Genomic DNA, 27,548 nt, shown 5'->3' on the forward strand with positions numbered 1-27,548 from the left:
GCTCAGTCTCAGAGCACCTGAAGGTTTTGTCTAGAACGTGTTTGATAATTATGTATATTAGCCCTTTGTTAGAAGGTATTAGAATGACAGTGACGAAATGTTTTAAATAAAATAAGATCATGTAGGTCTAAAAATGGCACTTCACTTCTTCCTTCAACCAAGTTGTTCTGGCGACGTTCACGCCAGTTTTTTATGAATTCGTTCTTGTTTTACACCTCAGATTAATGAATTTCGGGGTCAAACCGAAAAGTTGAAACATTGTTGAAGAAACCATATTTTTAGCAGCAGATTCTTCCGTGCAAAAAGGTTCTTTCGGTAGTGGCGGATGAGTTTAGCTTGACTAGCATTTTCAAATCCAAAAATCTCCTCCATTTTTCTCTAAGACCAAGATACAAAATTGACGAAAAACAAAGAAAAACACAAAGTCACGGTCTCACAACATGTAATAAAACGGGCTGTAGAAGAGATGGATCCTGCCCTGACCAAGATAGAGAAGTGTCGTCTGCAAAAAGGATTAGCTTCCCTTTGAGGTTGAGAGCAGCTAAATCCATTAATATATAGTACTAGCTGAATGCCCGCGGCTTTGCTCGCGTGAAAATAAAAGAAAAGTCGAAGAAGGCCTCCAATAATAGTAAATGCAACCTACAATACACAAAAATAAAATCCGAAGCCTCGCCTCATTGATAGTACATGCAACCCACAATTGCCACGCCGTTTTTCTTGAGGTCAAGGGGCGCGATTAATATATTAAAATTATTATAAAACCAAGACACAAATAATCTTAAAAATGATTCGTTAGATGCAGAGCGAGCGGTAAGACTGAGTCGAGTCACCTCTCGGGTATCATGTTAAGTTTTTCCAAAAGCATTTGATGATTAATACAATCAAAAATGCTTTGGCAAGGTCGCAATACACTGCTACAGTCAATTGTTTGTCATTAACATGCTCATAAACATGCTCAAGTAATTGGTATAGGTAGGTATGGCATCTTTAGTGCTTGTGTTGACTCTGAATCCAAATTGTGAAGGAGTTATTATCTTATTTCTATCTAAAAATTCAGTAAGGCGAGTCTTGGCCAAGGTCTCCAGTCAGAAGATGACAGTAGGGAGATAGGTCGAAAAGTTTCCGGACGATTGTCACTTCCGCCCTTGTGAATTGGAATTACCTTTGATGATTTTATTTGATTAGGGAAGATACCTTCAGAAAATGAGCAGTTTATGAGACTGGTCAAAACCTCAATTACCCTAAAAGGAATTTGTCATAGTAATTTTGGTGTAATTTGATCCAAACCAGAAGAAACTATTTTTTTTAATCATTTTAATTACTTCCTCAGGAGCAGCCGGTTTAAAGAAGAAACTGTTAAGGGAGCTGTTACTTCCACATAATTAATTTTGTTGAGGTTTAGCGGACAGGTGTTTTATGGACTGGATGGAGTAAAAATTCTTTCTATTTAAATATGAGTCTGGATCATTCTTAGGCTTATCAATCTTTATATGAGTACCTTCAATAGCCCCATTGGGCCCTGGGATTCCCCTGGTATATAGTAATATATAATAGCCCTGCCATCTATTTTCTCTGAAATATTTTTCAATAGTTTTCTTTTCAAGATCAGATGGCCATTTGGTGCCACCTACGTCACCAAATGGCATATATAATGATATATGCCAAATGGCATATATTATTCCCACTTGTCTGCTAACTCGAAAATGCTCAACAAATTCCTGGTTACAGTGGTACAGTAACTTCGAGGTAGCCTTCGTTTGGTCTCCTGCGGCCTTGGAACATGATATCTACTAGTTCATCATCACTCAATACATTAGAATCAAATCCATGATTTGAATCTGAACTTGAAGAGTCTGATGACATTCTGGATTCTCTTAAAACCCGTTGGTCAATACTTTATAGTATGGAGAATTATTTTTGTTGGGATTGATATCAGTAAAATTAATCTATAATTGATTATTGCAAGGAATGAATAAAGTAACTTTAATATATCATTGCACTCGGTATCTTTGCGCGTTAGTAAAAAAAGATGGCCTATGCGACATGCGCTATGCGCGAAGAATTTTGGATTGCAATAAGCAGCAGTAACTCTCGTCTCGTTCTGTTCGTTGAAAGTGCCACCATCTTTTCGGGTACTGCAAAAACCTTAATTCTACAAACTCAAAATTAGTGTAAACAGAGACGCCTCAAATTCATGAGAACTATAAAGTGCACGAAGATCCAGCAACTAGATCCTCACGGGTAAGTCGTTAAAGCTCCTTTGTATCGCCGCTCAATGGTGAATAATATCAAAATTTCTCTTTTTATACAGTCCACAGTTTTATCTCATTTATTAGTCGATTATTCACCACCCGTAATAATAAAAATTAGGATATATTTATATACCCAATATATAATATAAAATTACACAGAATTATATTGAATTTTTTATATACCTACCTTTAGATATTTAATAAATACAGTAGTAAATTAAATCTAAAACCAGCCCTAATACTTTGAAGGCAGCATAAAGATTCTTGACATATACTTTGCGCATGTCCCAAACCGAAATCCCTAGGAAATTCTAAGGACTACTTTCAGTGATTTGAAACTAATTTCCAAACTGAATTTTGTTGTTGCTAGAACAGCTGACAGGCAGTCAGAATCCCGATTAGTTTTGCTAGAACGCGTACTTTCGTCTGCGCAGATTCCGGACCGTTTGTGTATTAGTCAAACTTCTGCTAGAACAAATCTATTATATACCTGTTTTTTTATTTCAGTGGGCCAAGAAAAATACCATCTAATGTTGATAAAAATGATTTAAACCAGTGGCAACAAAGTATTTCTCAGGAACTGGAACATATCAAAGCAGTTCAGAAGGAACAGTCAACCATGTTAAGCCAAATATGGCAAGCATTGCAAGTTAAGAATATTCAGGCGTTACAGCGTCCAGATGATATCCCTAATTTGCCTCTTAATACATTAAAGGATTTTGGATGTTTTGAGGAATGGCTCAAAACCGAACAAAATTTTATTTATATGGTAAAATTTATATAAGATTAAATTTGCTCAATTTAATTTCTATCTTTAACGTCCTCTTGCAGAGAGCTCGTCTTGCTTCAATTGGTGGAACAACTGTTAGGGCTGCAGTCATGAACATGATGAAGTTTCTGTTCACTAATAAATTAGGAATGGCGTTTAATTGGACTGGAAGTGCTCCAAAATCTCCAAACCATATAAGAAAATATGCGTTTAAAGGTACGCGTACCTACCAGATAGTTAATGGTAAGTTTGACAAAGTAATTTTCATGCTCTATTACCCTAAATATATTATCATTTGGCGAAACTTACAGAATCTTTTCTTTTTCTTCAATGCATACAGAATAAAAAAACAAATCAAATTTTGAATAAATACGGCGGGAAGCAAAATTTTTTAATTATACAATTACTTAAAATTTGATTTGTTTCTATATTCCGTATTTAATTCAATACCCTATTAAATAAGAAACAATTTTGTACAGTAATTTCAACGAATTTATGAATATTTTGTTCTATCAAATATCTAGAAAACTTTTTTTTCCAGAGGCATCAAAAATTTGTTTCTCTGGGGAAAAGCTCTCCCCAATTGTCGGCGAATCCACTGACAAGGCTATAGGTCAGGCATGCCAAGACTGGTTAAAACAGTCTAAGCACCGATATTTACATGCCGAAAATCATTAGCAACTTTTTAGATGAAAAACTTGCTTAGAAACGTCCGTTTTTGGGCCCTGGAATCCAATATTAAATTGGATTTATTTCCGAGAGAAACTTAACACCGGTCAACAAAAAAAAATGCGCGCGGGCTTTACTTAATATATTTTTAATTTATATAAGCAAATATATATAAAATGCAGTTACAAATCGAAAATGTTTGCTTTTTAAGAAGCAATTTGAATATTTTTAACTTTAAAGATCTTAATGACTTAATAAGAAACTTTAATCTACCAACAAGTAAAGCAGAGTTATTAACATCACGGTTAAAGCAATGAAATTTACGTTATTCTGGTGTTTGAATATCTCATTAAAGAAAACACATGAAGAAGTTTATTGTTTCTTAGTAGAAGATTGACTCTGTTTTTGTCATGATGTGAAAGGTTTAGGGGGAGTATGGGGAATATCGACCGCTTAAGAAAAAATAATTTCTATAAATATTATATTAGGTATTGGGTCCTAATTTCTTCAAAAAACTATTAGTTTTGGGAATAGGAAAATAATGCATAAGTAGCAAAACATGTCTTAAAAAAGTTTAAGTTTTATTGAAAAAAATAGTGTTACCATATCTGGTCGATATTAGCCATATGCGTTGGGTAATATCGACCACCTGGTCGGGTAATATCCACCGTGCAATATAAAACGAGAAAAACAGTATAAACGCCTTTGTTTGCTTATAACGTTTAATAGGTATAAAATAAAGATAATTCTGGAAAACAAATTACCTTATAAACTAATTAACTTAAATATAATATACTCAAATAAACACTGAAAAATTACCACTTTAGGGTTGGCAAAAATGACATATGTATATATACCTTTGTGATTTCCACAAGGACAGGTCACCCACCATTCCTTATCTTTTCTAAATTCCGTACATATGATGCATGGTTCAGTCGCTTCTTCCAGTTTTTTGTACTTTCTTTGTATTCTTTTTTTCTTCGTTCTGATTACCACTGCTTATTATTTTTCTTTTTGTTCCTTTAGCTTCTACTTCTTTCTTTCGGTTATTTTCTACCGATCTTAAAAAGCGTGGCATTGGTTGAATATCTTCAAATGAGATAGTTGTACCAATGGTCCTGTCTGGTTCATTATCGGTGTCCTCATCGGTAAAAGAGATTAGTCTTGCTCCCGAATCGCTGGAATCACTATCACTTTTATTTTGCTGTGGCTTCTTGAACTGACACAATCCAGATGACCCTGGTTGAGGTTCGTTCATATCAGTAGTTGATGGGCATATGTTTTTTTTTCTTTGTCGATATGTTTTGTTTTTTACTTTTTCTTGTGTTTCGTTTCCTTCCTCTTCTTCAATGACAACAAATTCTTCTTCATTTATTACCTCTCGATTCATTAGGAACATTCCTGTGGTCTCAAATTCTTTTACACCTTTTTCTATTGTAGCTGTTTTATTGCATGCTTTTTTAAATAATTCAGCAATATCTGTCTGATCAATTTCTTGATAATTTCGAGCCTTTAAAAAATAATCACATTCACGATTATACGCGGTTTTTAAGGGCCCAAAAAAGCAAACATCTAATGGCTGCAACCTGTGTAATAAGTGAGGAGGTAGGGTTACTATATCTATTCCATTTTCTCTACAAAAGTTGTAGACGTTTATTATGCAATGGCTGCAATGGTTGTCGATAATAAGTAAGACCCTATCATTAATTGAGCACTTAGTGTGTGTAGCAAAATGTTGAAGCCATTCCAAAAAGAGATCTTCATTGATCCACCCATTCTTAGAATTTTTGTCAATTGCATTTACTGGGCCATTATTCGTAAGCTCATACTTCATTCTCGCTCTGCCACATATAAACATAGGGGGAATATAGTCCCCCGCAGCACTCATGGCACAAGGCACAGTAACTAGTTTGCCACGCTCCCCACTCGTAATGGCGCCAACTTGACGTTGTCCTTTGACAGCTAGAATTTTGGGAGGAATATGAACATGAGTTATTCCAGTTTCATCTGCATTGCAAATGCGGTCAGCTCTGAATTTATGCTTTTCATACGCTTGAGAGAGATTTGTAAAAAATAAATCAACTTCTTTCTTGTTAAATCTCTTAACTCGATGACGTTTCAAGAAACCATAATACCAATCATTGCCACATACTCTTTTTTTCCTTATTGAAGTTATTAGGTATATTATTAGATTGTGCAAATTGAAACGCAATTTTCTTGACTTGAAACCCAGACAACCCATAAAACATTTTAGACATTTTAATTATATAGTTTGCTAGGTCTTCCTCTTGAACAGGACTTAATACTGTCTGCCTTCTAAGGCGCTTTTTTACATTATCAACTTTTCCCCTAAGACGGTCTTGTAGAGTTCCATGGGGCACATTATAGGTTCTGGCGGCCTTCCTTATGCCTAAAGTATTATTTTGAACGGCGTTAATGGCTGACGTCATGTCTTCAATATTCCAGGAAGCTCGATTAGTTTTCCTGTGGTATTTAAAAGGCATGTTGAAACAAATCTATTAATAGAAAAAAAACTTTGTTCATAATCGGGTAAAACCAACCAACTCGGGTAAAACCGATCAGTATCGTCAATTTTACCCATGTAACCTCCATAGACATTATAGTCTGATTACATTAACCTAACCTACAAAAAATCAAAAAGATTTACATGGAAAAATTTATAAAATCTATACTTCAAAAGGTGTTCTAAAATATAGTATCAAAAAAATGCCCTATTTTACAATGATTTTAACATATTTACCTATTTTGTGGGACAAAAATAATACATCAACACGCTGGAAAAACAACTTTAATTTGTAGAGCTCCGTGATTCTAATTGGATTTTAACACAAAACACTATTTGATTTTAGAGGATTTATTTTATAATTAGAAAATTATTAACTAACGATTAGAAAAGCATGATAAACATAAAACATGACATGACAAGTGATAACTACTGACAAGACAGATCAATGAACATGTCATGATTACATTTTGACATTAAAGCCGAGTTCACATAATGCACAACGGAAATAACTGCACTTATGATAAATAATAGAAGAATTATATTTATCAACACACCCCCTCAATTCTTATAACTTATATATTTTAATCCTATTTGACATTTTAATACAGGATTGATTATCCTCAAAAATGTTGAAAGCATTAATATGGAGTAATTCTGACAGAAGGTCAACCAACAAAAATACATTCTGCAGTACAGTCCGATAATGCTATGTACTCTGTGTTTTTAAATTACACTTTTTTGTATCTCTATTTTGAAATAACACAACCAAATTTCTTTAAAATTACGGTGTGATTTATTCCGGTTGTACTCTCAACACATACAAAAAACCTAAACTACTTTTTTTCGCTTCGTCGCGTCGGCGTCGTCCTGTCCGTACGCATGCAAAAAACCCTGGCTTACGTAATTCGATGTTGCCGCTGTGACATATTTTTATTGTTATTTAAACATTTAAACATGCTCCCCGCCTTGAAGCCACTAGGGGTTCAATAAAAAGAAGAAAGAAACATAATAACACACTCTAAAGCTATGACCTTCACACATTAGGTATAAACTTAAGACTAAACAACCCGAGAAACAACCTTTAATTAAATTTAATGCCTAATTTTAACATCACCTCGAACAATCACTGTCTTAGGAGTTAGGGATGTCACTAGAGCATGGCTCCTCTAAAGCATCTATAGCTAGTACACAAATTTTAGTAAATGCTCTTTTAATCACTCCATGCTCAGTTTTTATGGTTGCCACTCTGGCCACTCCATCTTGACCAGGATGAACTTTCTCGATACGACCCATACACCACCGAAGAGGAGAAATGTTGTTTTCCTTGACAACTACCAACATGCCTGGTGTGCCACTTTTGCAGAACTTGCAGCTCGGAGACATATTCAACTGCCCAACGCGACCTGAAATGTTGCATCTGTTGAATGCGTTGATATACGGAAAGTCTATTTTCAGGTATATGTCGCACCTCTGGATCTGGTAAAGACATCATTGGTCGCCCAATCAAAAAAAGTGAGGGAGTTAGAGCGGAATAGTCACTAGGGTCATTGGACATGGGTGTTAGGGTTCGGGAGTTTAAAATGGCTTCAATTTCACACAAAAGAGTAGAAAAATCTTCATATACTAAACACGCATTCGCCAGTACCCTCTTTAAATAAACCTTGCAGGATTTTACACCGGCCTCCGATAGCCCTCCGAAATGAGGTGAAAAGGCAGGTATGAAGTGCCACTCCACACCTTGATTGGCAATTAATTCACTAATATTATCACTGGACTCCTGAAGAAACTTACCAAGTGCCTCTAGTTCACTCTTAGCCCCAACAAAATTCGTACCATTATCTGAGAACATCTTATTGGGTTTACCACGCCGCGCCACAAATCGCCGAAATGTCGCTATAAAGGCTTCTTTAGTTAGTTCAGTTACTATTTCAAGGTGTATAGCTTTTGTAGTAAAACAGACAAAAACTGCGATACATCCCTTTATTTTAATACACCCCTTACCCCTTTTATTTTTAATAACCACTGGACCCGCATAGTCTACTCCACATGAAGAAAAAGGAGGTGCAGGTATTACCCGATCAGCAGGTAACATTCTTCTGACCTATAGGAGTTCTGCCTCCTATAGGCCAGTACTTATCTCTCGCCGAATATAATAGCAACTGGGGACCAGCATGATATAATCTAATGTGCTCATGCTTGAATAAAAGACCTGTAAGCTCATGTTTACTATCAAGCACAATTGGATGTTTTTTATCGAAATCAAAATTAGATTGTTCGAACCGCCCACCTATTCTAAGGAATCCTTTGTCATCTAGAAATGGATTTAATCTTTTTGCTAGTTTGTGCTAGATATACTCACACTTCTATTGTTGGATAAATCTATTATTTCTTCACTAAAACTTTTCTGTTGTGAGATTTTAACCAACACCAAAAGAGCTTCTTGAAGCTCAGACACAGACAAATAAGGACTACTCACATTAGAAGATGTTTCAGGTGACTCTTTCTTTTGACAATTTTTAATGAATCTCCGGCAATAGGCACACACACGCTGTAACTTAGATAACTAGAAGGTTAAATTTGGATTTTGGCCAGTCATGATTAGGATAAGCAAGCCAATGGGGACCTCTCCACCATAACTCAAAACTACCAAGGTTTTGTGGGCTAATGCCTCGAGATAGTACATCTGCAGGATTATCCTGCGATGAAATGTGATTCCACTGATCAGGGGAACTCATTGACTGGATTTGACAAACCCTATTACCTACAAGCTACTGCAAGAGATTTGGTGGCGTTTTAATCCAGCTCAAACATACACTAGAGTCGGTCCATAGATAACACGCATCAAATTTTAAATTCATTGACGTTCTTACCTTATGTACTAAGTTAGCCAATAAATAGGCAGCACAAAGCTCTAATCTGGGTATTGTTAATACCTTTAAGGGTGACACCTTCGACTTTGAGCATAATAATCTCTTCACTATTGCTCACACTACGTAAATATATACATACTCCATAAGCTTCCAAGGAAGCGTCAGAAAACCCATGAATTTCGATGCTTACTGGATTATAACATAACACATGTCGAGGTATTTTTAAGCCACCAGCCCCAAAGGGTCAAAAATTTGTGCTATGTCTGATAACACAGTTCTCTTTGTTATTCGATCCCTATTATTAGTATTAATACGAAACATCAAGTAATCCTCATCACACAACCAGTACAAACCCAAGGTCTTTGTTTTTTCTGATTCACCAAACACTAAAATAGAGGATAATGAGTATTTGTCCCTTAGATGATCCAACACTTCCTTGCTATTAGATGCCCATTTTTGTAACTCAAAACCTCCAGATCTTAACACCTCACTCACTTAATTACACAGGTTAATAGCTCCACCAGCAGACTCGGATCCGGATATCCAGTCATCCATATAGAAATCCTTGTCAATGACCTTGGATGCCTTTGGATATGTGTCACTCGACTCACTTGCCAACTGTTTTAAGCATCGGACTGCGAGGTATGGGGCAGAGGATGTGCCATAAGTTACTGTTTGAAGTTTATACGTTAAAAGATCATGAGATGGATCTGACCTCCATACAATTCTCTGCAAGTCCAACTAGGATGAATCAGTATCTGCCGATACATTTTAATAATGTCAGCACATATAACATTATGTTGTCTGAATCTTAAAATGATTTGAAATAACTCATCTTGCAGAGTAGGTCCCACTAACTGGATACTATTTAAAGACTCACCACCCTCAGAAACAGCAGACCCGTCAAACACTACTCTTAATTTAGTAGTTGGACTCTTATCATTGGTCACACAATGGTGTGGAAAATAAAAAGAAGGACTCTTATTTAACTCCTCTGGAGGGACTTCCACCATATGTTCTAGACGCTTGTACTCTTCCATGAATGCTACATACTTTTCACTTAATATTGGATTTTTTGCCAATTTATTTTCCAATGCAAAGAACCTCCTCACAGCCTGGTGTCTCGAATCACCTAAACATTCTGGTGAAACCTTTAGGGGAATATGGACTATGAAACGCCCAGACTCATTTCGACTTGTTGTTTTAGAGAAAATACCCTCATACTGTTGCTCCTCACCTGACAACAATTTTTTCTCAACTTGCACCTCCTCCACCTCCCAGAACTTTTGCAACATGTCCTTAATACTAAACTTTCCTGAAAATAGATGGTCGTAATACCTTGTTAAGATTTCCCTTGTTACACTCACCACCTGTAATCCACCACCAATAATCCAGCCCAGCCTTGTTTTTTGTAGGACAGGCAAACCCTCACCCAGACTGATTTGACCTATACACAACAAATTCAAATAAACACTTCCACTAATAAGGATATCAATATCCCCTGAATGATTAAAACTTGGATCAGCTAAATTTATGTGGTTTAGAATAGGCCAATTCCCTGTACTAAAGGAATTTGATGGGTATTTGTCACTTAGAATAGGGATTACTAAACATGAAAGTTCAGGTTTATAATTGGTTTTAAGCCCTTCTAACTGGACCATACACCGATACTTTAATTGGGTTATTGTTTTTCCAACACCCGTCATAGTAGATGACAACTCTATTTTAGGTAAACCCAATCTATCACTACACTTCTGTGATATAAAATGTCTCTGGCTGCCACTATCCAAAAGTGCTCAACACACCTGGTAGCCACCATTTATGTCTTTCACCTGCACTAGAGCCGTTTGTAACAACACTTGCTCTTTGTCATAACGCCCTTCACTAGACATATTTATTGTAGTATTCACTAAGGAATTTGCTACATCCTGAGACTCCTGAGGATTTTGTTCAGAATGAGGTTCAGCATTACTTTTTCGAACAAAGTGCAACAATGTGTGATGTTTTAAATTGCATTTTTGACATCGAGATAACGTACAGTTAGTGTAAGCATGACCCATTTTAAGACAATTAAAACATAAATGTAATTGTTTTACTTTATCTACCCTCTCATTGGTAGATAATTTTAAAAAATTACCACATTTAGGTAAAACATGAGCACCGGCATACATAGAACACGAGTTACTAGAAAAAGGGACATTTTGGGCATTAAACACTCTTTTGTGATTATAATTTCTATCTACACTTACTTTCTCCACCTTATCTTTACACAACTCTAAATTCTCTAAAAAATCAGCCCTTGCTCTTAAGGAATCCATAAACTCTGGAAAAGTTCATCACTAGTTTTGGCCTTTTTCTCTTCCCACTCTCGAAATATTGTCTTATCTAGTTTCCCCCCCAAAATATAAATAAGAAGGGTATCCCAAGACTCACATGGTTGATTTAAACCCTTTAGACATGTAATATGTTTAGACACACTATCCACCATAGTTCTTAAATTACTAGAACTTTCATTTGTCAAACTAGGCAGCTTAAATAACTCTTTTACATGATTTTGAACTAAAATACACCGATTTTCGTACCGCTTGCACAAATTTTCCCATGCTAGGGTGAAGTTATCTCCACAAAGCTCAATACTCCTAATTACCTACGCAGCACCCCCCCCCCCCCCAGAAATGCCCTCAGATAATGGAACTTTTGAATATTTGAAATTCCACTGTTAGAATTAATTATTGAGTCAAACAAATCCCGAAACTCTAACCAATTTTTGTAGTCACCAGAAAATGTTTGTAAATTTATTGCAGGTAATTCAACACCTTGAACACCCTGTATACCCTGATTATGTTGAGGCCTTTGCTGAGAGTCAGCATGAGAACTAGAAGTATTTGACTGAGCCTTATGTGTTTCAAAAAACGCATAATATTCAGTTACTAGCTTTTTTGCCTGCGAATTTAATTTAAAGTACACATTTTCAAACTCTTCGCGATCATCTTGCTGTTTTTTCTCATCTGACTCATCTACTGACACTTCAATCTGACTCTGCACCTCATAATCACTCAATACCGACGAATATCTCTCTAATCTACTTTCAAGCTCAATAATAATTTCCTTTTCTACATTATTAAGTTCAACACCTTAATACTCCCTGCAACCCTTCAAGGTATTTTTTAAAAAGAGTTTGACGTGTCTTAATTGCCCCTCTCTGTTTAATAAGTTGCTGTAATTCCTCTGACATTATTTTAAATTACAAACAACACGAAAAGTAAAGGAAACCACTTTTTTACTCGGTAAAAAGGAAAAACAAATTGGAAAGGACTCACATTTATCTCTTGTAGTAGTTACACAGTACACGTCCCATCATACTATATTGTAGTCAGATATCAGCACACTCCAGACTCCAGTCCACCAAACCAGTACAGCTAATTATCGCTTTACAACACCAAACCAAAACAGGTAACAGGTACACTTTTTAGCGGCGGCTTTAGCCTTGTTGCGGCTTTGCTTTTATTATACACGCCACTGTTCCATGACTTGTCTGAACTCGAAAAAATAACACCGGCTTTTTACTCGAGATTTTACGGTTTTTCACTTTTTTACCAGCGTCGTTATCACAAATCGACAGGCCACTTTATTCACTATTCGACACGAAGGACCATGTTTTTAAATTACACTTTTTTGTATCTCTATTTTGAAATAAAACAACCAAATTTCTTAAAAATTACGGTGTGATTTATTCCAGTTGTACTCTCAACACATACAGAAAACCATAGATAAACAGTTTATAGGGGTTAAGCAGAAAACCTAAACTACTTTTTTTCGCTTCGTCGCGTCGGCGTCGTACCTGTCCGTACGCATGCAAAAAACCCTGGCTTACGTAATTCGATGTTGCCGCTGTGACATATTTTTATTGCTATTTAAACATTTAAACACTCTGCTTCTGAACTACTTAGAGAAACAGTTGCTTGCTTCTTGGACTTCCAAAACACAAAATTATTAAAAATTTGAATTCCATATCCAGTAATGCTTTTTCTGTCATTTAATTCATTTGCATAATCAGCATCAACATAAGCATTTATGATTTGATCTGATAGTATCTTAGAACATTTTTTAAATATTTCCAATGTTCATTATTAACAGTTTTGATAACGACTAAAGCAATAAATAGCATAACTAAGATCCGGTCTTGTACCTAACATAACATACATTAAGAATCCAATTAACTTCCTATATGATAAAATTTCATTTTTATTAATATAAAAACTTAAATTTAACTTTGTTTGAATTGGAATATTCGCTGTTTTACAGTTCTGCATATTAAATTTTGATAAAACTTTCTGAATTAAATCTGTTTGTCTTAAGAATATCATACCATCAAATTTCTCAATTTTTAAACCTAAAAATTTTAAAACAAAATCTTGTTGACAATTTGGTGAGAGATCGTGCATTTCAAATACTGACATAATTTTCTTTTTAAAAATACATAATTTTTCTTGACTTTCACAAAATAGTATTATATCATCAACATGTAGGATAAGATAGATATCCTCATCAAAATACAAACAGGGATCACACTTAGATCTTTTAAAATTCAGTTCAATTAAATGCATATGAAGTTTTTCATACCAACGCTTAGGTGCTTCTCTCAGCCCATACAAAGATTTTTTAAAAACATACTCACTTGAAGCATAGTATGTTTTCACTCCTTCGGGTATCTCCATGTACACTGGTTCTGGCAATTCCCCATTTAAAAATGCACATTTGAAGTCCGGTTGGTTAATGTACATGTCTTTTTGCACACTTAGGGAAAGTCTAGATAGTCTGGTCTTAGTCAAAGATCTTCTCAGGGGGAAACTTGATTCACTTTTGGTGGAAAATCTACTTTTGCTTCTTTCTACTGTGTTAGATCAACATTTTTTCCAATTTAACAACCGTTTTTTCAAACAAAAAGAAGGACTAGCAATGGGCTCTTGTTTATCGCCATTTCTTAGTGAAGTATTTCTTAGCAACTTAGAAACAAAAATAATGAGCAGTAATTTTAAAAATAACATCTTTTATAAACGGTATGTGGACGATATATGTTTCATTTGGAATGGAAATGAGGTAGAGCTTACAAATTTCCATAATTATGTCAACTCTCTTCACTCTAAAATTAAGTTCACAATCGAACGGGAACATAACAACACCTTACCATTCTTAGATTTCTTACTTAAGAGGGAAAGAAATAAGATATCCTTTGAAATATTTCGTAAACAAGCAACAACAGATAATATTATACAATATAGTTCAACATCACCGTCCTCACATAAATTTGCTGCTTTCCATTCTTTATTTTACAGACTTTTTAACATCCCACTTTCTCGTGAAGCTTTTAAAAAAGAATTCCTTACCATTAAACAACTAGCAGTCAGTCAGTCTCTTTTTCCCTCTTAAACCTATATATAAAATGTATTTTCAGTATGTGAACAAGTATAAATTACCATTTAATTTTATCAGACAACAAACAAACTATATCAAAACTTTTAGGTCGTTTCCTTATTTTGGACCAATTTCGTCACAACTATCCCGCTTTTTTCTCCATTTGGCATAACCCCAGCTTTTAAAACCAATAATACCTTAAAAAGACATCTAATTAAAACTAAAGATAAACTACCCTCGCTATCTTCTCCAGGAGTTTATGAGATTAAGTGTAAAGAGTGCCCTGCAGTGTACGTCGGCCAGTCTGGTAGGAAGATTTCTACTAGGATTAGTAAACACAAGGCCCAATACAATAAATTTAAAAATACTGAAATCACAGTGACCAGATCAGCTTTTGCTAATCACCTTCTCGACTCCAAACATGATTTTCCTGACAGCCAAAATATAAAAATACTGCATCAATGCAACAAAAGTAAAAAACTAGACTTGTTGGAGACAATGGAGATTAGTAAAGCTTTTAAAAGCCCAGATCTGTCCTGTGTTAATGAAAGGTTTGATTTTGATGGTCACCTAGTTTTTAATAACCTCAAGTAGTTCTAGACTCTTAAATGATGGTTAGATTTCTAAAATGTATAAAGTGATTTGATTGTTTAGTTGAGTTCTTTGTACATAGATAGTGCCACTTTATTGTAATCTTTGTTTACTTAAATATTAGGTGTTTTGTGTATGTTATGGTAAGTTTTTGTTGAATTCTCCTTTTTTCGGGTTACATAATTTTAATTATTGTTTAGGTCTGATGATGCTCTAGTCCAGCGAAACATGTAACCTTCGTTATTTTATTAAATGTATTTGTGATGCTGTAGATTTCGTGTTTTTTACCTTTTATAAAAGTGTATGACCAGCATCTTTGGGATAATGGATGAATTTTTCGAGTTAGGGAAAGAAGTACACGAATAGATGTCATCCTGGCTACAGGAGAGTACACATCAAAGTTCAACTGTCCCTGTTGGTATCCTCTCGCAACCAGTCTAGCCTTTTTCACAACTGTCCCATCACTTAAGTCCTTTTCCCTAAAAATCCACTTTGCATCAATGACTTTCACATTGCTTGGTCTTTTAATTAGTTCCCAAGTGTTATTTTTGTTAATTGCACTCAATTCACATTCTATGGCCTCCTTCCATCCTTGTGACATGGCATCCTCGAAAGTTTGTGGAGAGTTCAAACTTAAAAATAATGCTGCCATCATCCCTTTATCCTCTTCGTCAAGTTGATAGTCCTTAAGACGGGTTGAAATTTGTTTGGTTCGCTTTGGTCTTCCATCATGGCTTTCATCTTCTTGGTTATTTTCTTTCATTTCAGTTGCTTCATTTGAACTGTTTTCCGAGTCACTATCATAATACTTAACTGTAACTCTTTCTTCTTGGTTCGAAACTCCAAACATTCTTGTTTCATCGACGACAACATTTCTTGCAACAACAACTTTTTCTTCTTCTGGATTCCAGAGACGATATCCCTTATTTGTATATCCCACAAGATACATTTTCTGACTTCTTTTGTCAAACTTGTTGCAACGATTTTCAGAGGGAACATGAACATGTACTAAACATCCAAATACTTTGATTTTAGACAGATCAGGCTTCTTTCCAAACCAAATTTCTGCTGGCAACTTATTATCTGCTAGTGTAGAAGTTGGTGTTCTATTATGCAGGAATGCTGCTATGGATATAGCTTCGTCCCAAAATATTTTATCCATATTAGCCTGAAAAACAAGACATCTTGCCTTATCTAATACAGTTCTGTTATACCTTTTTGCTACACCATTTTGTTCTGGTGTTCTTGGCACCGTATACTAAATTTTAATGCCTTTTTGCTTGCAAAAGTTTTTCATTTCATGTGAAACATATTCTCCTCCGTTGTCACATCTGAGGCGTTCAGGTAATTTCTTGAATTGATTTTCGACCATCGAAATATACTCCCTAAATTTCAAGAATGTTTCGCTTTTATTTTGCATAAAATATTATTATGAAAATGTAAATACGTTAATTATTCTGCTAGTTTTTGTACAATTTTATTAGTATTGTGTAGTTAAAGTTGATTCGTAGGGTTTCTTTAGGGTTCTACTTATGTTTGGTTTATTATTTTCATCTATAGTGTTTAGTTTTTAGGTAGTTCATCTTGTTTGAGAGCCCCATTTTGGCCCCAATTTAGGTTATTTAGGTTATATTATTGCAAATCCCTGTAGTTCTAATTTTCTAGAATTTGTATACTTGCTTGCTTTGACTGTCAGTATTCTCCTAAAATTATTGGTCTCTTTGGGCAAAAACAATGAAGATAATTCTAAATATTTCGAAACTGTTCCATCGGGTTTTAAAAAGGACGCGCTTCGTGACAAATCATTCAGTTTTAATTGTTTAGTCAGTTTTTACCTTGGAAACAATTAAACGACAGTCAAAGCGAGTTAGGTTAGTGTTTTTGACGTTGACAATAAAAGTGTGTTCCCGAATTTCGTTACAATTGGTGTCAGAAGTAAAGGATATTTGGAAGCTCATTTTAGTGGATGCCTTTAACAAGAAGTCAGGCCAATATGGAGACCGAGAAATTGATGGAGCTGCTATTAAGGAAGTTTGACGAGCAAAAAGTAGAACAAGAAGAACGAGACCGTAAACAGAAGGAAGAACAAGAACAACGAGACCGTAAACAGAAGGAAGAACAAGAAGAACGAGACCGCAAACAAGAAGAACGAGACCGTAAACAGAAGGAAGAACAAGAAGAACGAGACCGCAAACAAGAAGAGCGAGACAAGAAACAGGAAGATTTACTAAAGACAATTAAATCTGACCTGAAGAAGGAAAATGAAGACCTGATAAGGACCATGAAAGATGACCTAAAGAAAGAAAATGAAGACCTGATTCGAACCATGAAAGATGACTTACTTAATTTAAAAAATAATCTTAAAAAGGAGCAGGAGGAACGAGACAGAAAACAAGAGGAACGAGTTTTACAACTTAAAGAAGATCTGGAGAAGAATCAGAAACAATTAATGACTAACTTTGAAGCAACAGTAGAAGAAGAATTGGAGCAAGTACAAAAAAAGATCCAAGAACTAGAGATGAAAGTAAAACGGACTCCTCTTCATCCCGATCCTGGAATGCAAACAATGATGAAAGTAAAGCCACCAAAATTCGACGGCAAAGAAGCTTGGAGTACCTATTTGAATCAATTTGAGGCCGCTGCTAGGGGAAATCGCTGGGATAACGAAGAAAAGGCAATCAATCTTAAGCTAAGCCTTAGAGGAGAAGCTACAGAAATATTAAGAATGGTGCCATCTGAGGATCAGCTCAATTTCGACGTACTGGTGCGTACCTTAGAGATGAGATACGGTGAAGCCCATCTACAACAAGTGTACCAGGCTCAATTGAAATCTAGAAGACAACAACCCGAGGAAGGACTCCAACAGTTTGAGGCCGATGTTGCTCGATTAGTAAATCTGGCTTACCCTTCAGCCCCAACAGAGTTCCGAGAACAAATTTCTATAAATTGTTTTATTGACGGAGTTCGAGATCCAGATACTAACCACGCTCTAAGGATGGCTCATCATAAAAGTATATCAGAAGCTTTGGCCCATGGACTAGAGTATGAGGCAGCTTTTCAAGCAACTAGAAGGCAGACACGAATAAGACAAATCAGAACTTCGGAAAGTGATCTCGAAGACCGCCTAAAGAAGCTTGAATCATTATTAGCGAGGAAACCTAAAAGACCATTGCAATGCTGGAATTGCAATGAGGAGGGGCACCTTAAACGTCAATGCCCCAAGCCTTTAAGAGATCCAAGGAACCAGGAAAACTTCAACTTCAAGCTGGCTGGGTGCTACCAAGCCCCACGTATAAAACTAAACCGGCTGCCACATCCTGGAGAGAGCTTGGTAGTACCGGGAAAAATATGCGGCCGTGAATGTGAGATGGTAGTGGATACAGGATCAAGTCATACTATCGTGAAGCCGAACATCGTAGCACACTGTAGGCTCTCAGCACCACCCAATTTAATTCTGGAGTCTGCAAATGGAAAAAGGATCCCGATTCTTGGATTGCACAAAGCTACAGTCACCATTGGCTTAACAACATTCCAACAGCCAGTACTAGTGGCAGAAATCATGGATGATGTCATATTAGGATTAGATGTTATGAATGCTCAGCAGTTTAAAATGGATGTATATAACCGGATATTGACGACGAGAAATGAAGAGATTTTTATGCACCACCTATATGAAGATAAAGTAAATACCAGAGTCGTTAAGTTATTCAAGGATGTTACTATACCAGGAAATTCAGAGGTGGTGGTTTATGCTACAACTGGAGGAAAAGAGGGAGAAACTGTTTTGATTGAGCCCATGGAAAAATGCAAACTATATGGTCAAGGAATTTTTCCAGCCAAGACGTTAACTACACAGAAGAAATCTACTATTTTGGTTCGAATGGTAAATTTAAAAGGATATGATCAACACCTGAAATAAGGAGAGAACATTGGCGTATGCTCTAAAGTAGTGGCAGTCATGAAAAATGCTGATAGAAGTCGTTATTTAAACAGACCTTTTCCTGTATGTTTACAAAACCTATTTGAAGAATCTTCTGCCAATTTAACCATGGACCAGTGTAGTAAATTGCGACGTCTTCTTGAAGAAAATCAAGATGTGTTTTCCTTGCACGATAAAGACTTGGGAAGAACTGATTTGGTGCAGCATCGAATTAACACTGGAGACAATACTCCGATTAAACAAGCACCTCGAAGAATTCCGATAGCTAAACAAGGAGAAGTTTCCTCAATGCTTCAAGAAATGAGGACACAAGGAGTGATAGAGCCTTCTCAGAGTCCTTGGACATCTCCAGTTGTGCTAGTGAAGAAAAAGGATGGATCCACTAGATTTTGTGTAGACTATCGGCGACTGAATGATATTACCAAGAAAGACAGTTATCCCCTACCAAGAATTGACGACACCCTGGACACGCTATCAGGTTCACAATGGTTCTCAACACTCGATCTAAAGAGTGGATACTGGCAGGTAAAGATGCACCCAGAAGATAAGGAAAAGACCGCATTCTCGACTGGAACAGGACTTTGGCAGTTTACAGTAATGCCCTTTGGACTCTGCAATGCTCCAGCTACCTTTGAGAGACTTATGGACACAGTTTTACGTGGAATGACTTGGGAATCATGTTTAGTTTATCTGGATGACGTTATCATACTGGGGAAAACATTTGAAGATCATTTGAAGAATATTCAAAAGGTATTTGTTAAACTGCGAGAGGCCAACCTGAATCTAAGTCCTAAAAAATGTTGCTTATTTCAAAAAGAAGTTCGATACCTTGGCCATGTAATATCAGAAAAAGGTGTCAAGACTGATCCAGATAAAGTAGAGGCGATCGAAAAATGGCCACGACCCACTGACAAACACCAGTTAAGAAGCTTTCTGGCCCTTTGTACCTATTACAGAAGATTTGTAAGAAATTTCGCTAATCTTGCAAAGCCTCTACATAAGCTCACGGAGGACAAAGTGGTATTTAGTTGGTCAACAGACTGTGAAGAAGCATTTCAACAGTTAAAGAGAGCACTATGCACATCTCCAATTTTAACATATCCGATTCCTGGACAAACTTTTATTTTGGATACCGATGCGAGTAATGTTGGAATTGGGGCCGTTCTATCACAAAAATATGAAGATGGTGAGCAAGTAATAGCTGATTTCAGTAAAACATTATCAAAACCAGAAAGAAACTATTGTGTCACTAGACGAGAGCTATTGTCAGCAGTAAAAGCTATTGAACATTTCCTTAAATATTTGTATGGTCAACGATTTATCCTTAGAACCGACCATGCTTCGTTGAAATGGCTGTTTCCGTTTTAAAACCCCGAAGGACAAATAGCAAGGTGGCTTCAACGATTACAAGAGTATGACTTTACAATAGAACATAGGAAAGGCGCATATCACCAAAATGCCGATGCTTTATCGAGAAGACCCTGTATTGAAACATGTCAACATTATTTTAAAAAGGAATCAAAACAGCATCCAGAGATATTTACTTGTAATCGTATTGGCCTTCACAGTTCTAAAGAGTGGGATGTAGCTAGTTTAATCCAAGATCAGTGTGATGACCCAGTATTTGGTCTTATTTACGAACTGAAATCTCGAGAAATTTCAAAACCAGAATGGAAAGACATTTCTGACAAATCTCCAGAACTTAAAGCTTATTGGTCTCAATGGAATTCATTGGTTATAAAAGATGGATTATTAAAAAGAGTCTGGGAGAGCGTAGATGGAAAAGAAAAGACATATCTGACAGTCCTTCCTCGAAAACGTATTCCGGAAGTCCTTGAAGCTGTTCATGGCGGTGTCGGCGGAGGACATTTTGGAGTTAGTAAAACCTTGGCAAAAGTGAGAGAACGGTTTTACTGGCTGAACAGTCATCAAGATGTTGAACGCTGGTGCCGACAGTGTGAGCAGTGTTCGTCAAGCAAGGGCCCAAAAACCCGGACAAGAGGAAAGATGATGCAGTATCTTGTTGGTGCACCTTTTGAACGAATTGCCATAGACGTAGCAGGACCCTTTCCTACTAGTAGCTCCGGAAACCGATATGCTCTTGTTGCTATGGATTACTTTAGTAAGTGGCCCGAGGTTTATCCGATTCCAAACCAAGAAGCAACGACAGTAGCTGAAGTGCTGTTCCAGAACTGGATTTGTCGATTTGGTGTACCCAGAGAGATACATTCAGACCAAGGAAGGAACTTTGAGTCACAAATATTCCAACAAGTATGCCAGTTGCTGGGAATCAATAAGACCCGTACAACCCCACTACACCCTCAGTCTGATGGAATGGTTGAAAGATTTAACCGCACATTTGAAACCTATTTAAGGATGGTAGTAAACTCTAAGCAAACCGACTGGGATACCTGTATACAACCATTCCTATTGGCATATCGTTCTTCTATCCACAAGTCAACTGGAAAAAGCCCGGCAAAAGTTGTCTACGGTGATGAACTTCGTTTACCTTTGGACATTATTACTGGAAGACCCCATAAGTCTGAAACCCTGGAGGAGTACGTCGACCATTTACAAGAGCGTTTACAAATTGTTCACGAACAAGCACGGGATAAACTTCATCTAGAAAGTAACAGGATGAAATCACGTTATGACATAAAGGCAAATTCTACCGGTTTTAATCCTGGGGATAAAGTCTGGTTATACAATCCACGGAGGACGAAGGGCAAGTCACCAAAGCTCCAGAAGGATTGGGAAGGTCCATTCAATGTGGTCACCAGAATCAACGACGTGGTGTACCGTATCCAGCGACATCCGACAGCGAAGATGAAAATTGTAAACATCGTCCGGCTAGCGCCCTATCATGACTCAGGTGGTCCCATGTTTGATCGGGACGATCAAACTTGAGAGGGGAGCAGTATTATGAAAATGTAAATACGTTAATTATTCTGCTAGTTTTTGTACAATTTTATTAGTATTGTGTAGTTAAAGTTGATTCGTAGGGTTTCTTTAGGGTTCTACTTACGTTTGGTTTATTATTTTCATCTATAGTGTTTAGTTTTTAGGTAGTTCATCTTGTTTGAGAGCCCCATTTTGGCCCCAATTTAGGTTATTTAGGTTATATTATTGCAAATCCCTGTAGTTCTAATTTTCTAGAATTTGTATACTTGCTTGCTTTGACTGTCAGTATTCTCCTAAAATTATTGGTCTCTTTGGGCAAAAACAATGAAGATAATTCTAAATATTTCGAAACTGTTCCATCGGGTTTTAAAAAGGACGCGCTTCGTGACAAATCATTCAGTTTTAATTGTTTAGTCAGTTTTTACCTTGGAAACAATTAAACGACAGTCAAAGCGAGTTAGGTTAGTGTTTTTGACGTTGACAATAAAAGTGTGTTCCCGAATTTCGTTAAATAAACAATAAACAATATAAAACTGCAAAATGAGAATAATGATCAGTGAAGGAAATAAAATATTTCATACCGTTATGTGAAGGTGGATTCAGAGGACCGCAAACATCACTTGACACACATTCCAAAATATTCTGGGCGTTTCTCTCCTTCTGTAAATTCTTAAATGGCTTCCTGGTTTGCTTGCCTTCCATGCAAACATCACAAATTCCATTTGATAAGAATTTCGAAGAATGCCCCATCCTTTTGTGCCATAAGTCTTTGTTATTGTGAACTGAGGTGAAATTTGCTAAATTATTAAATTCCTGATTAATAATTAGATTTAATATGTACAAGTTTTCCTCCAAGAAACCTTTTAATAATAACATCCTCATTTTTGCTAATAGACACCTCCCTATTTTGGAATACTATTTTTAAACCTTTTGATTCCATCTTTTTTACAGATAACAAATTATGAGCCAAATTTTCACAAACAAAAACATCTTCAAGTTTTATTTTCTTCCCATTCTCTGAAATTAGGTGTAATGTGCCTTCCCAATTTGCCTTAACACATTCCCCAGCTTTTGCAACTTTAATTGTATAATTTACTCGCTTTTTATTTTCTAAAAATTGCCCTAATGATTCTACAATCATATGGTTTGTACAGCCTGAATCAACTACAAATTTATAAGGATTTTGGCTACCCAATTTGGCTGCTTTTTCATTAGGAAAATAAGTAACAAAGCTTACCTCAGGTTAACTGTCCTCTTCAGCAATGTTTACCTTTTGATTTTCCGTCTTGTTTTTAAAACAATCTGCTTTCTTATTATATAGTCCAACTTTTCCACATAGATAGCACTGGAAACGAAACTTCTTCTTAAAAGGTTTCTTCTGCTTATTGCCATAAAAAGCTGAAGGGCTGCTTTCGGTTGATGAAGGAAGATGTCCCTTGTGTCGTTCTTCCTATGCCATCAATTTACTTTTCACAAAATCGAGTGTTACATGAGAACTTTGTTGTGAAAATAAAATGTCAATTGCAGTCACAACACTCTGGTATTTATGCTCTGAGATGGATGCTAAAAGTTGACTTATAATTTCTGTGTTATCAATTTTACCTCCAGCATTCTTCAGATCGGTTACTGTTCTTTCAAATTCCACAATATAATTGTTAATGGATTCGCCTGCCTGGTACTTCATGTTCCTCAGCTTTCTCTGAAGCTGTACTTGTGAGGCTACGCCACTCTCTGCGTATGTCCCACTCAAAGTGTCCATAATATCCTTGGCCGTTGACTTATTGCGAATCATTTCTATAATATTGTCACTTATACACTGTACAAGGATATTTCTGGCTTTCAGGTCACTCTTCTTCCATGCCTGTAACGCAGTATCCTCTGTCGGAGGCACCTGAGAACTTCCAGGACTTCATTCTGTTCAAGGAGAAGTTTGACTGGGAATTCACAGTTCCCAAAACCATTACCATCGAAGGGTTTCAGACTCACAGTCATCGTATTTCCTGACATATTTCCCGCTTTTCCAAAACAAATTTCCACCGGTACTTAGACATGACTAACCTTTAAATCTTTCCTGTGTTTCCCAAAAATATCCAATTCAGCACTGCTCTGGGCCCACGGACCTGTAGAGCTCCGTGATTCTTATTGGATTTTAATTCAAAACACTATTTGATTTTAGAGGATTTATTTTATAATTGGAAAATTGTTAACTATACTCTATTTCCTTTTTGGTGAGAACACAGTGCCTCATTATTTATGCAGATGTAGCATAAATATAGGGTAAGTCTTCCATTTTTCTACATGTAACAAAAAGATAAACCAGGCTGTTTTTCCCAATTTTAAGTGGACAAGTCCTGTATGGTCTCAAATACAATAGGTCGTAAAATTCGGAACAATGGTTCATTTTTATGACAAACGGGTTGCCAGTGTCGTCCCGACTATGGATATTGATTTTAATTTTTAAGTTAAATAATTATCTGTTATGAAAAATTTATAAATAATGTTGGAAGAAGATTTTTAGAAAAAGTATGGTTGGTAGGTATAACCTATATTTATTAAATTAACAAGAAAAATTTCTTAAAAGCGGAAAAGCCTCAATATAAAACTATGGCAAATAAAATAAAATATAAAATTTTCATTAATACCGCAATTTGATTGTTTTTTAAATGTTTAAAAAATTGTTGTAAAATTTAATTTTTTTAATACCAACCAATAAAAAATGCAACTCTCCAAACATATCTTGTTATTTATAAGAAAGGTACATAAATATAAGGATCTTTTAATTTATTAACCATATTTACATATATTACAATAAAAATATTTACGAAATATACAAAAAAAAATCAATTTATAAATCACACATTTCATTACTCTCATCGCTTTCATCCGAATCAGACATTCTCACTGTTATAACTAAGGGTTCGACAGTTTCTTCTATAATAATAATAATTATAGGAGATTATGGAGGCTCCACATCTTTTCTTCTTCTTTTATAGCATGATTCACAGCATTGCTCCAGTTTTCTTAGGTAACGATACCCACTGCTGCTTTCAGAAGTTCTCTCACATCTTATAATTGAAAGGTTTTATTATTTCTAGCCACAAATCCTTTTACTTAAGCCCAAATTAACTCTATAGGATTTAATTCACAATGGTAAGGTGGCAAACGAAGTACAGTTATATTGTGTTGTTTTGCCATTTCGTCAACAACGTGTCTTTTATATTTTGATTTATTTTCTGTAACTATTGTCAGAAGCTCTGCTTTTACCGCGTCATCTCCAAAAGGTATTTCTTTTTCGGTAAGCCAGTTTTTTATTTCCCCTTTTCGCCAGCAGGATGATGGTAATTTTTCTATTAATCTTGAATGGTAGCTGGCATTGTCCATAACAATAATTGAATTTTCGGGAATTGACTTGATCATTTCGGAAAAATAATCTTCAAAAACATCAGCGTTCATTTCTTCGTGGTAATCCTTAGTTGACTTCGATTCGAATTCAAACAGACCGCCATTTAAAAATCCTTTATAGCTCCCAATATGTGTAATTATTAATCTGTGGCCCTTACCAGAAGGAGACTTCAAGCCAGTTGATAAACCTTCTAAAAAAGCCTGACGGGAGCTTCCAACATTTTTATCCTGCCAGCACTTGCTTACGGTGTGTCCTTCGTTAAGCCAGGTTTCATCCAAATAATAAATGTTTCTTCCTTCCTTTCGATACTCCTTAATTTGCCTTAAATACTTTCTTCTCCAACAGACTATTATTTCTGATATTTCTTCTTTATCTATTAAAATAGATTTTCTATTTTGCTTTTGCCAAGAAAAATGTAATTCTTGTAAAATTTTCCATAATTTTTTTCTTCCCATTTCTGGTACATTTTCGTCTTCTTTTGTAAGTGTCAAAATTTTATCGATAGTTGGGATTTCATTCTTAAAATAAAATGAATGTACTGTCCTCCTGATGATATGCTTTGCTGTCTCATCAACTGCTATCGGCTTCCTACCGGCAGTTTTCTTTACACTCTTCTTAGGCAAGTTCTCACGGTTTTCACTTTTTCTGTCACTAAGAAGTCTGTAAATTGTTGCTTTACTTATGCCTGTCATATTGGCACATGTAGAAACTAGATTTCTAACAGTACTTAGAGGCATTTGATGTACAAGTGCATCATGTACGTTTAGTACTATAGTCCTTGCTTTAAAATCTAAAACACCTTTACACACTACGGGGCTAAACTTTGACATTCTTACAACAAATGCGTAACAATACTGAAAAATAAATAAAGTTTTTAGGATATATCTACATTATATACCATAAAATATAACTACCTGTTTGCATTTAAGATTGCACAATTTAGGTACCTATAATACTTATACCTCCATATTTATTTACCTAGACAATATCTACTTATAAGGGTTAAAAAGAACTTGTTCATTAGGTACTTAAGTAATTCAAAGAATTTATGGCTAAAATTGGCCTATTTCTTGCACTATTAAATAAACCCAACAAATTAAAACATTCAGGTCTTAATGTACTTGAAAAGCGGGACGCCAATGGTTTACGACCGTTTTATGGCTATCGACCCTTTCGCGTGCTCCTACGGATTAAGAAATGGACTATAACGATTAGAAAAGCATGATAAACATAAAACATGACATGACAAGTGATAACTACTGACAAGACAGATCAATGATACATGACACGATTACATTTTGACATTAAAGCCGAGTTCACATAATGCACAACGGAAATAACTGCACTTATGATTTATGATAAATAATAGAAGAATTGTATTTATCAACATAATTTACCACATACCCTAAACATTAGATAAAGTGGTGGCCACAATACTGGCTTCTAGATTACGCAAGCGGTCATAGGTGTCGCTGTAGTAAAATTGTTTTGAAGTTTTTTTTAAATCAAAAATGGCCTGGTCGGTATTGCCCGTCTGGTCGGTTTTTCCCATATTACCCATATTTTTGTTACATTCTCATTTATATAAATTTAAAGATAATATGGGACTTTACTCGGAAGAATAAGGGGAACGCTGTCATCAAGATATAATGGAATTTGAGAAACGTTCAAGGCCAGTTTACTGAAAACATTATGGGGGTTAGTAAGAGACATATATTTACTGAATATGACAGGAGAAGTAAAACTGTTCATTTGGGCTATATTAAAACTTCTATTATAAGAGTGTATGTTTGTGTATCTTTTAATAAATCATCTCTGTGTCTATTTTTTATGTATTTTCATTGATTTGAAATTTCCATTTTTTACGCATAAAAGTAAATTCAGAACTATTTTTTGTTCTTATTGGATATATTGTTTCTATATGAAAATCTGTAAATTATGATACTTTCAAATATTCTCTGTAAAACTATAATATACTTTTCTAAATGTGCCAGTAAAAGCCATCATACCAAATTTTATTACATTTTATTAAGTTATTTTAAAAATAAATGTACTACTTACAAACAAGGAAACAAAACAAAACAAACAAAGAAGTCGAGTAAAGGCGATAAATATATAAATACTTTTTTTAATCCAAATTGTAATAATTTTTTCTATTTTAATCACATGCAAAACTCAAAATAATTTAAAAAAATATCAAATTAACTC

The 27,548-nt window shown here is 35.6% G+C and overlaps 1 protein-coding gene across 10 annotated transcripts in view; it reads left to right on the forward strand.

Moving 5' to 3' along the window:
- The window catches only part of LOC126745359 (NADH dehydrogenase (ubiquinone) complex I, assembly factor 6-like), a 145,350-nt gene that overhangs the window by 42,786 nt on the left and 75,016 nt on the right, over positions 1 to 27,548 (forward strand). For 5 of the 10 annotated variants that reach the window (XM_050453170.1, XM_050453172.1, XM_050453169.1 and 2 more), the window contains 3 exons: positions 2,763 to 3,024; positions 3,087 to 3,267; positions 3,566 to 27,167. In XM_050453170.1, coding sequence (XP_050309127.1) covers positions 17,063 to 19,015 — 1,953 coding nt within the window. In that variant the 5' untranslated portion in view covers positions 2,763 to 3,024; positions 3,087 to 3,267; positions 3,566 to 17,062 and the 3' untranslated portion in view covers positions 19,016 to 27,167. Of the gene's footprint in view, positions 1 to 2,762; positions 3,025 to 3,086; positions 3,268 to 3,565; positions 27,168 to 27,548 lie in introns of those variants that run through there. The other 5 variants (XM_050453175.1, XM_050453181.1, XM_050453180.1 and 2 more) reach the window with 1 other exon arrangement.

The sequence above is a fragment of the Anthonomus grandis genome, chromosome 15 (assembly GCF_022605725.1).
Source record: "Anthonomus grandis grandis chromosome 15, icAntGran1.3, whole genome shotgun sequence".
Classification (NCBI taxonomy): domain Eukaryota; kingdom Metazoa; phylum Arthropoda; class Insecta; order Coleoptera; family Curculionidae; genus Anthonomus; species Anthonomus grandis.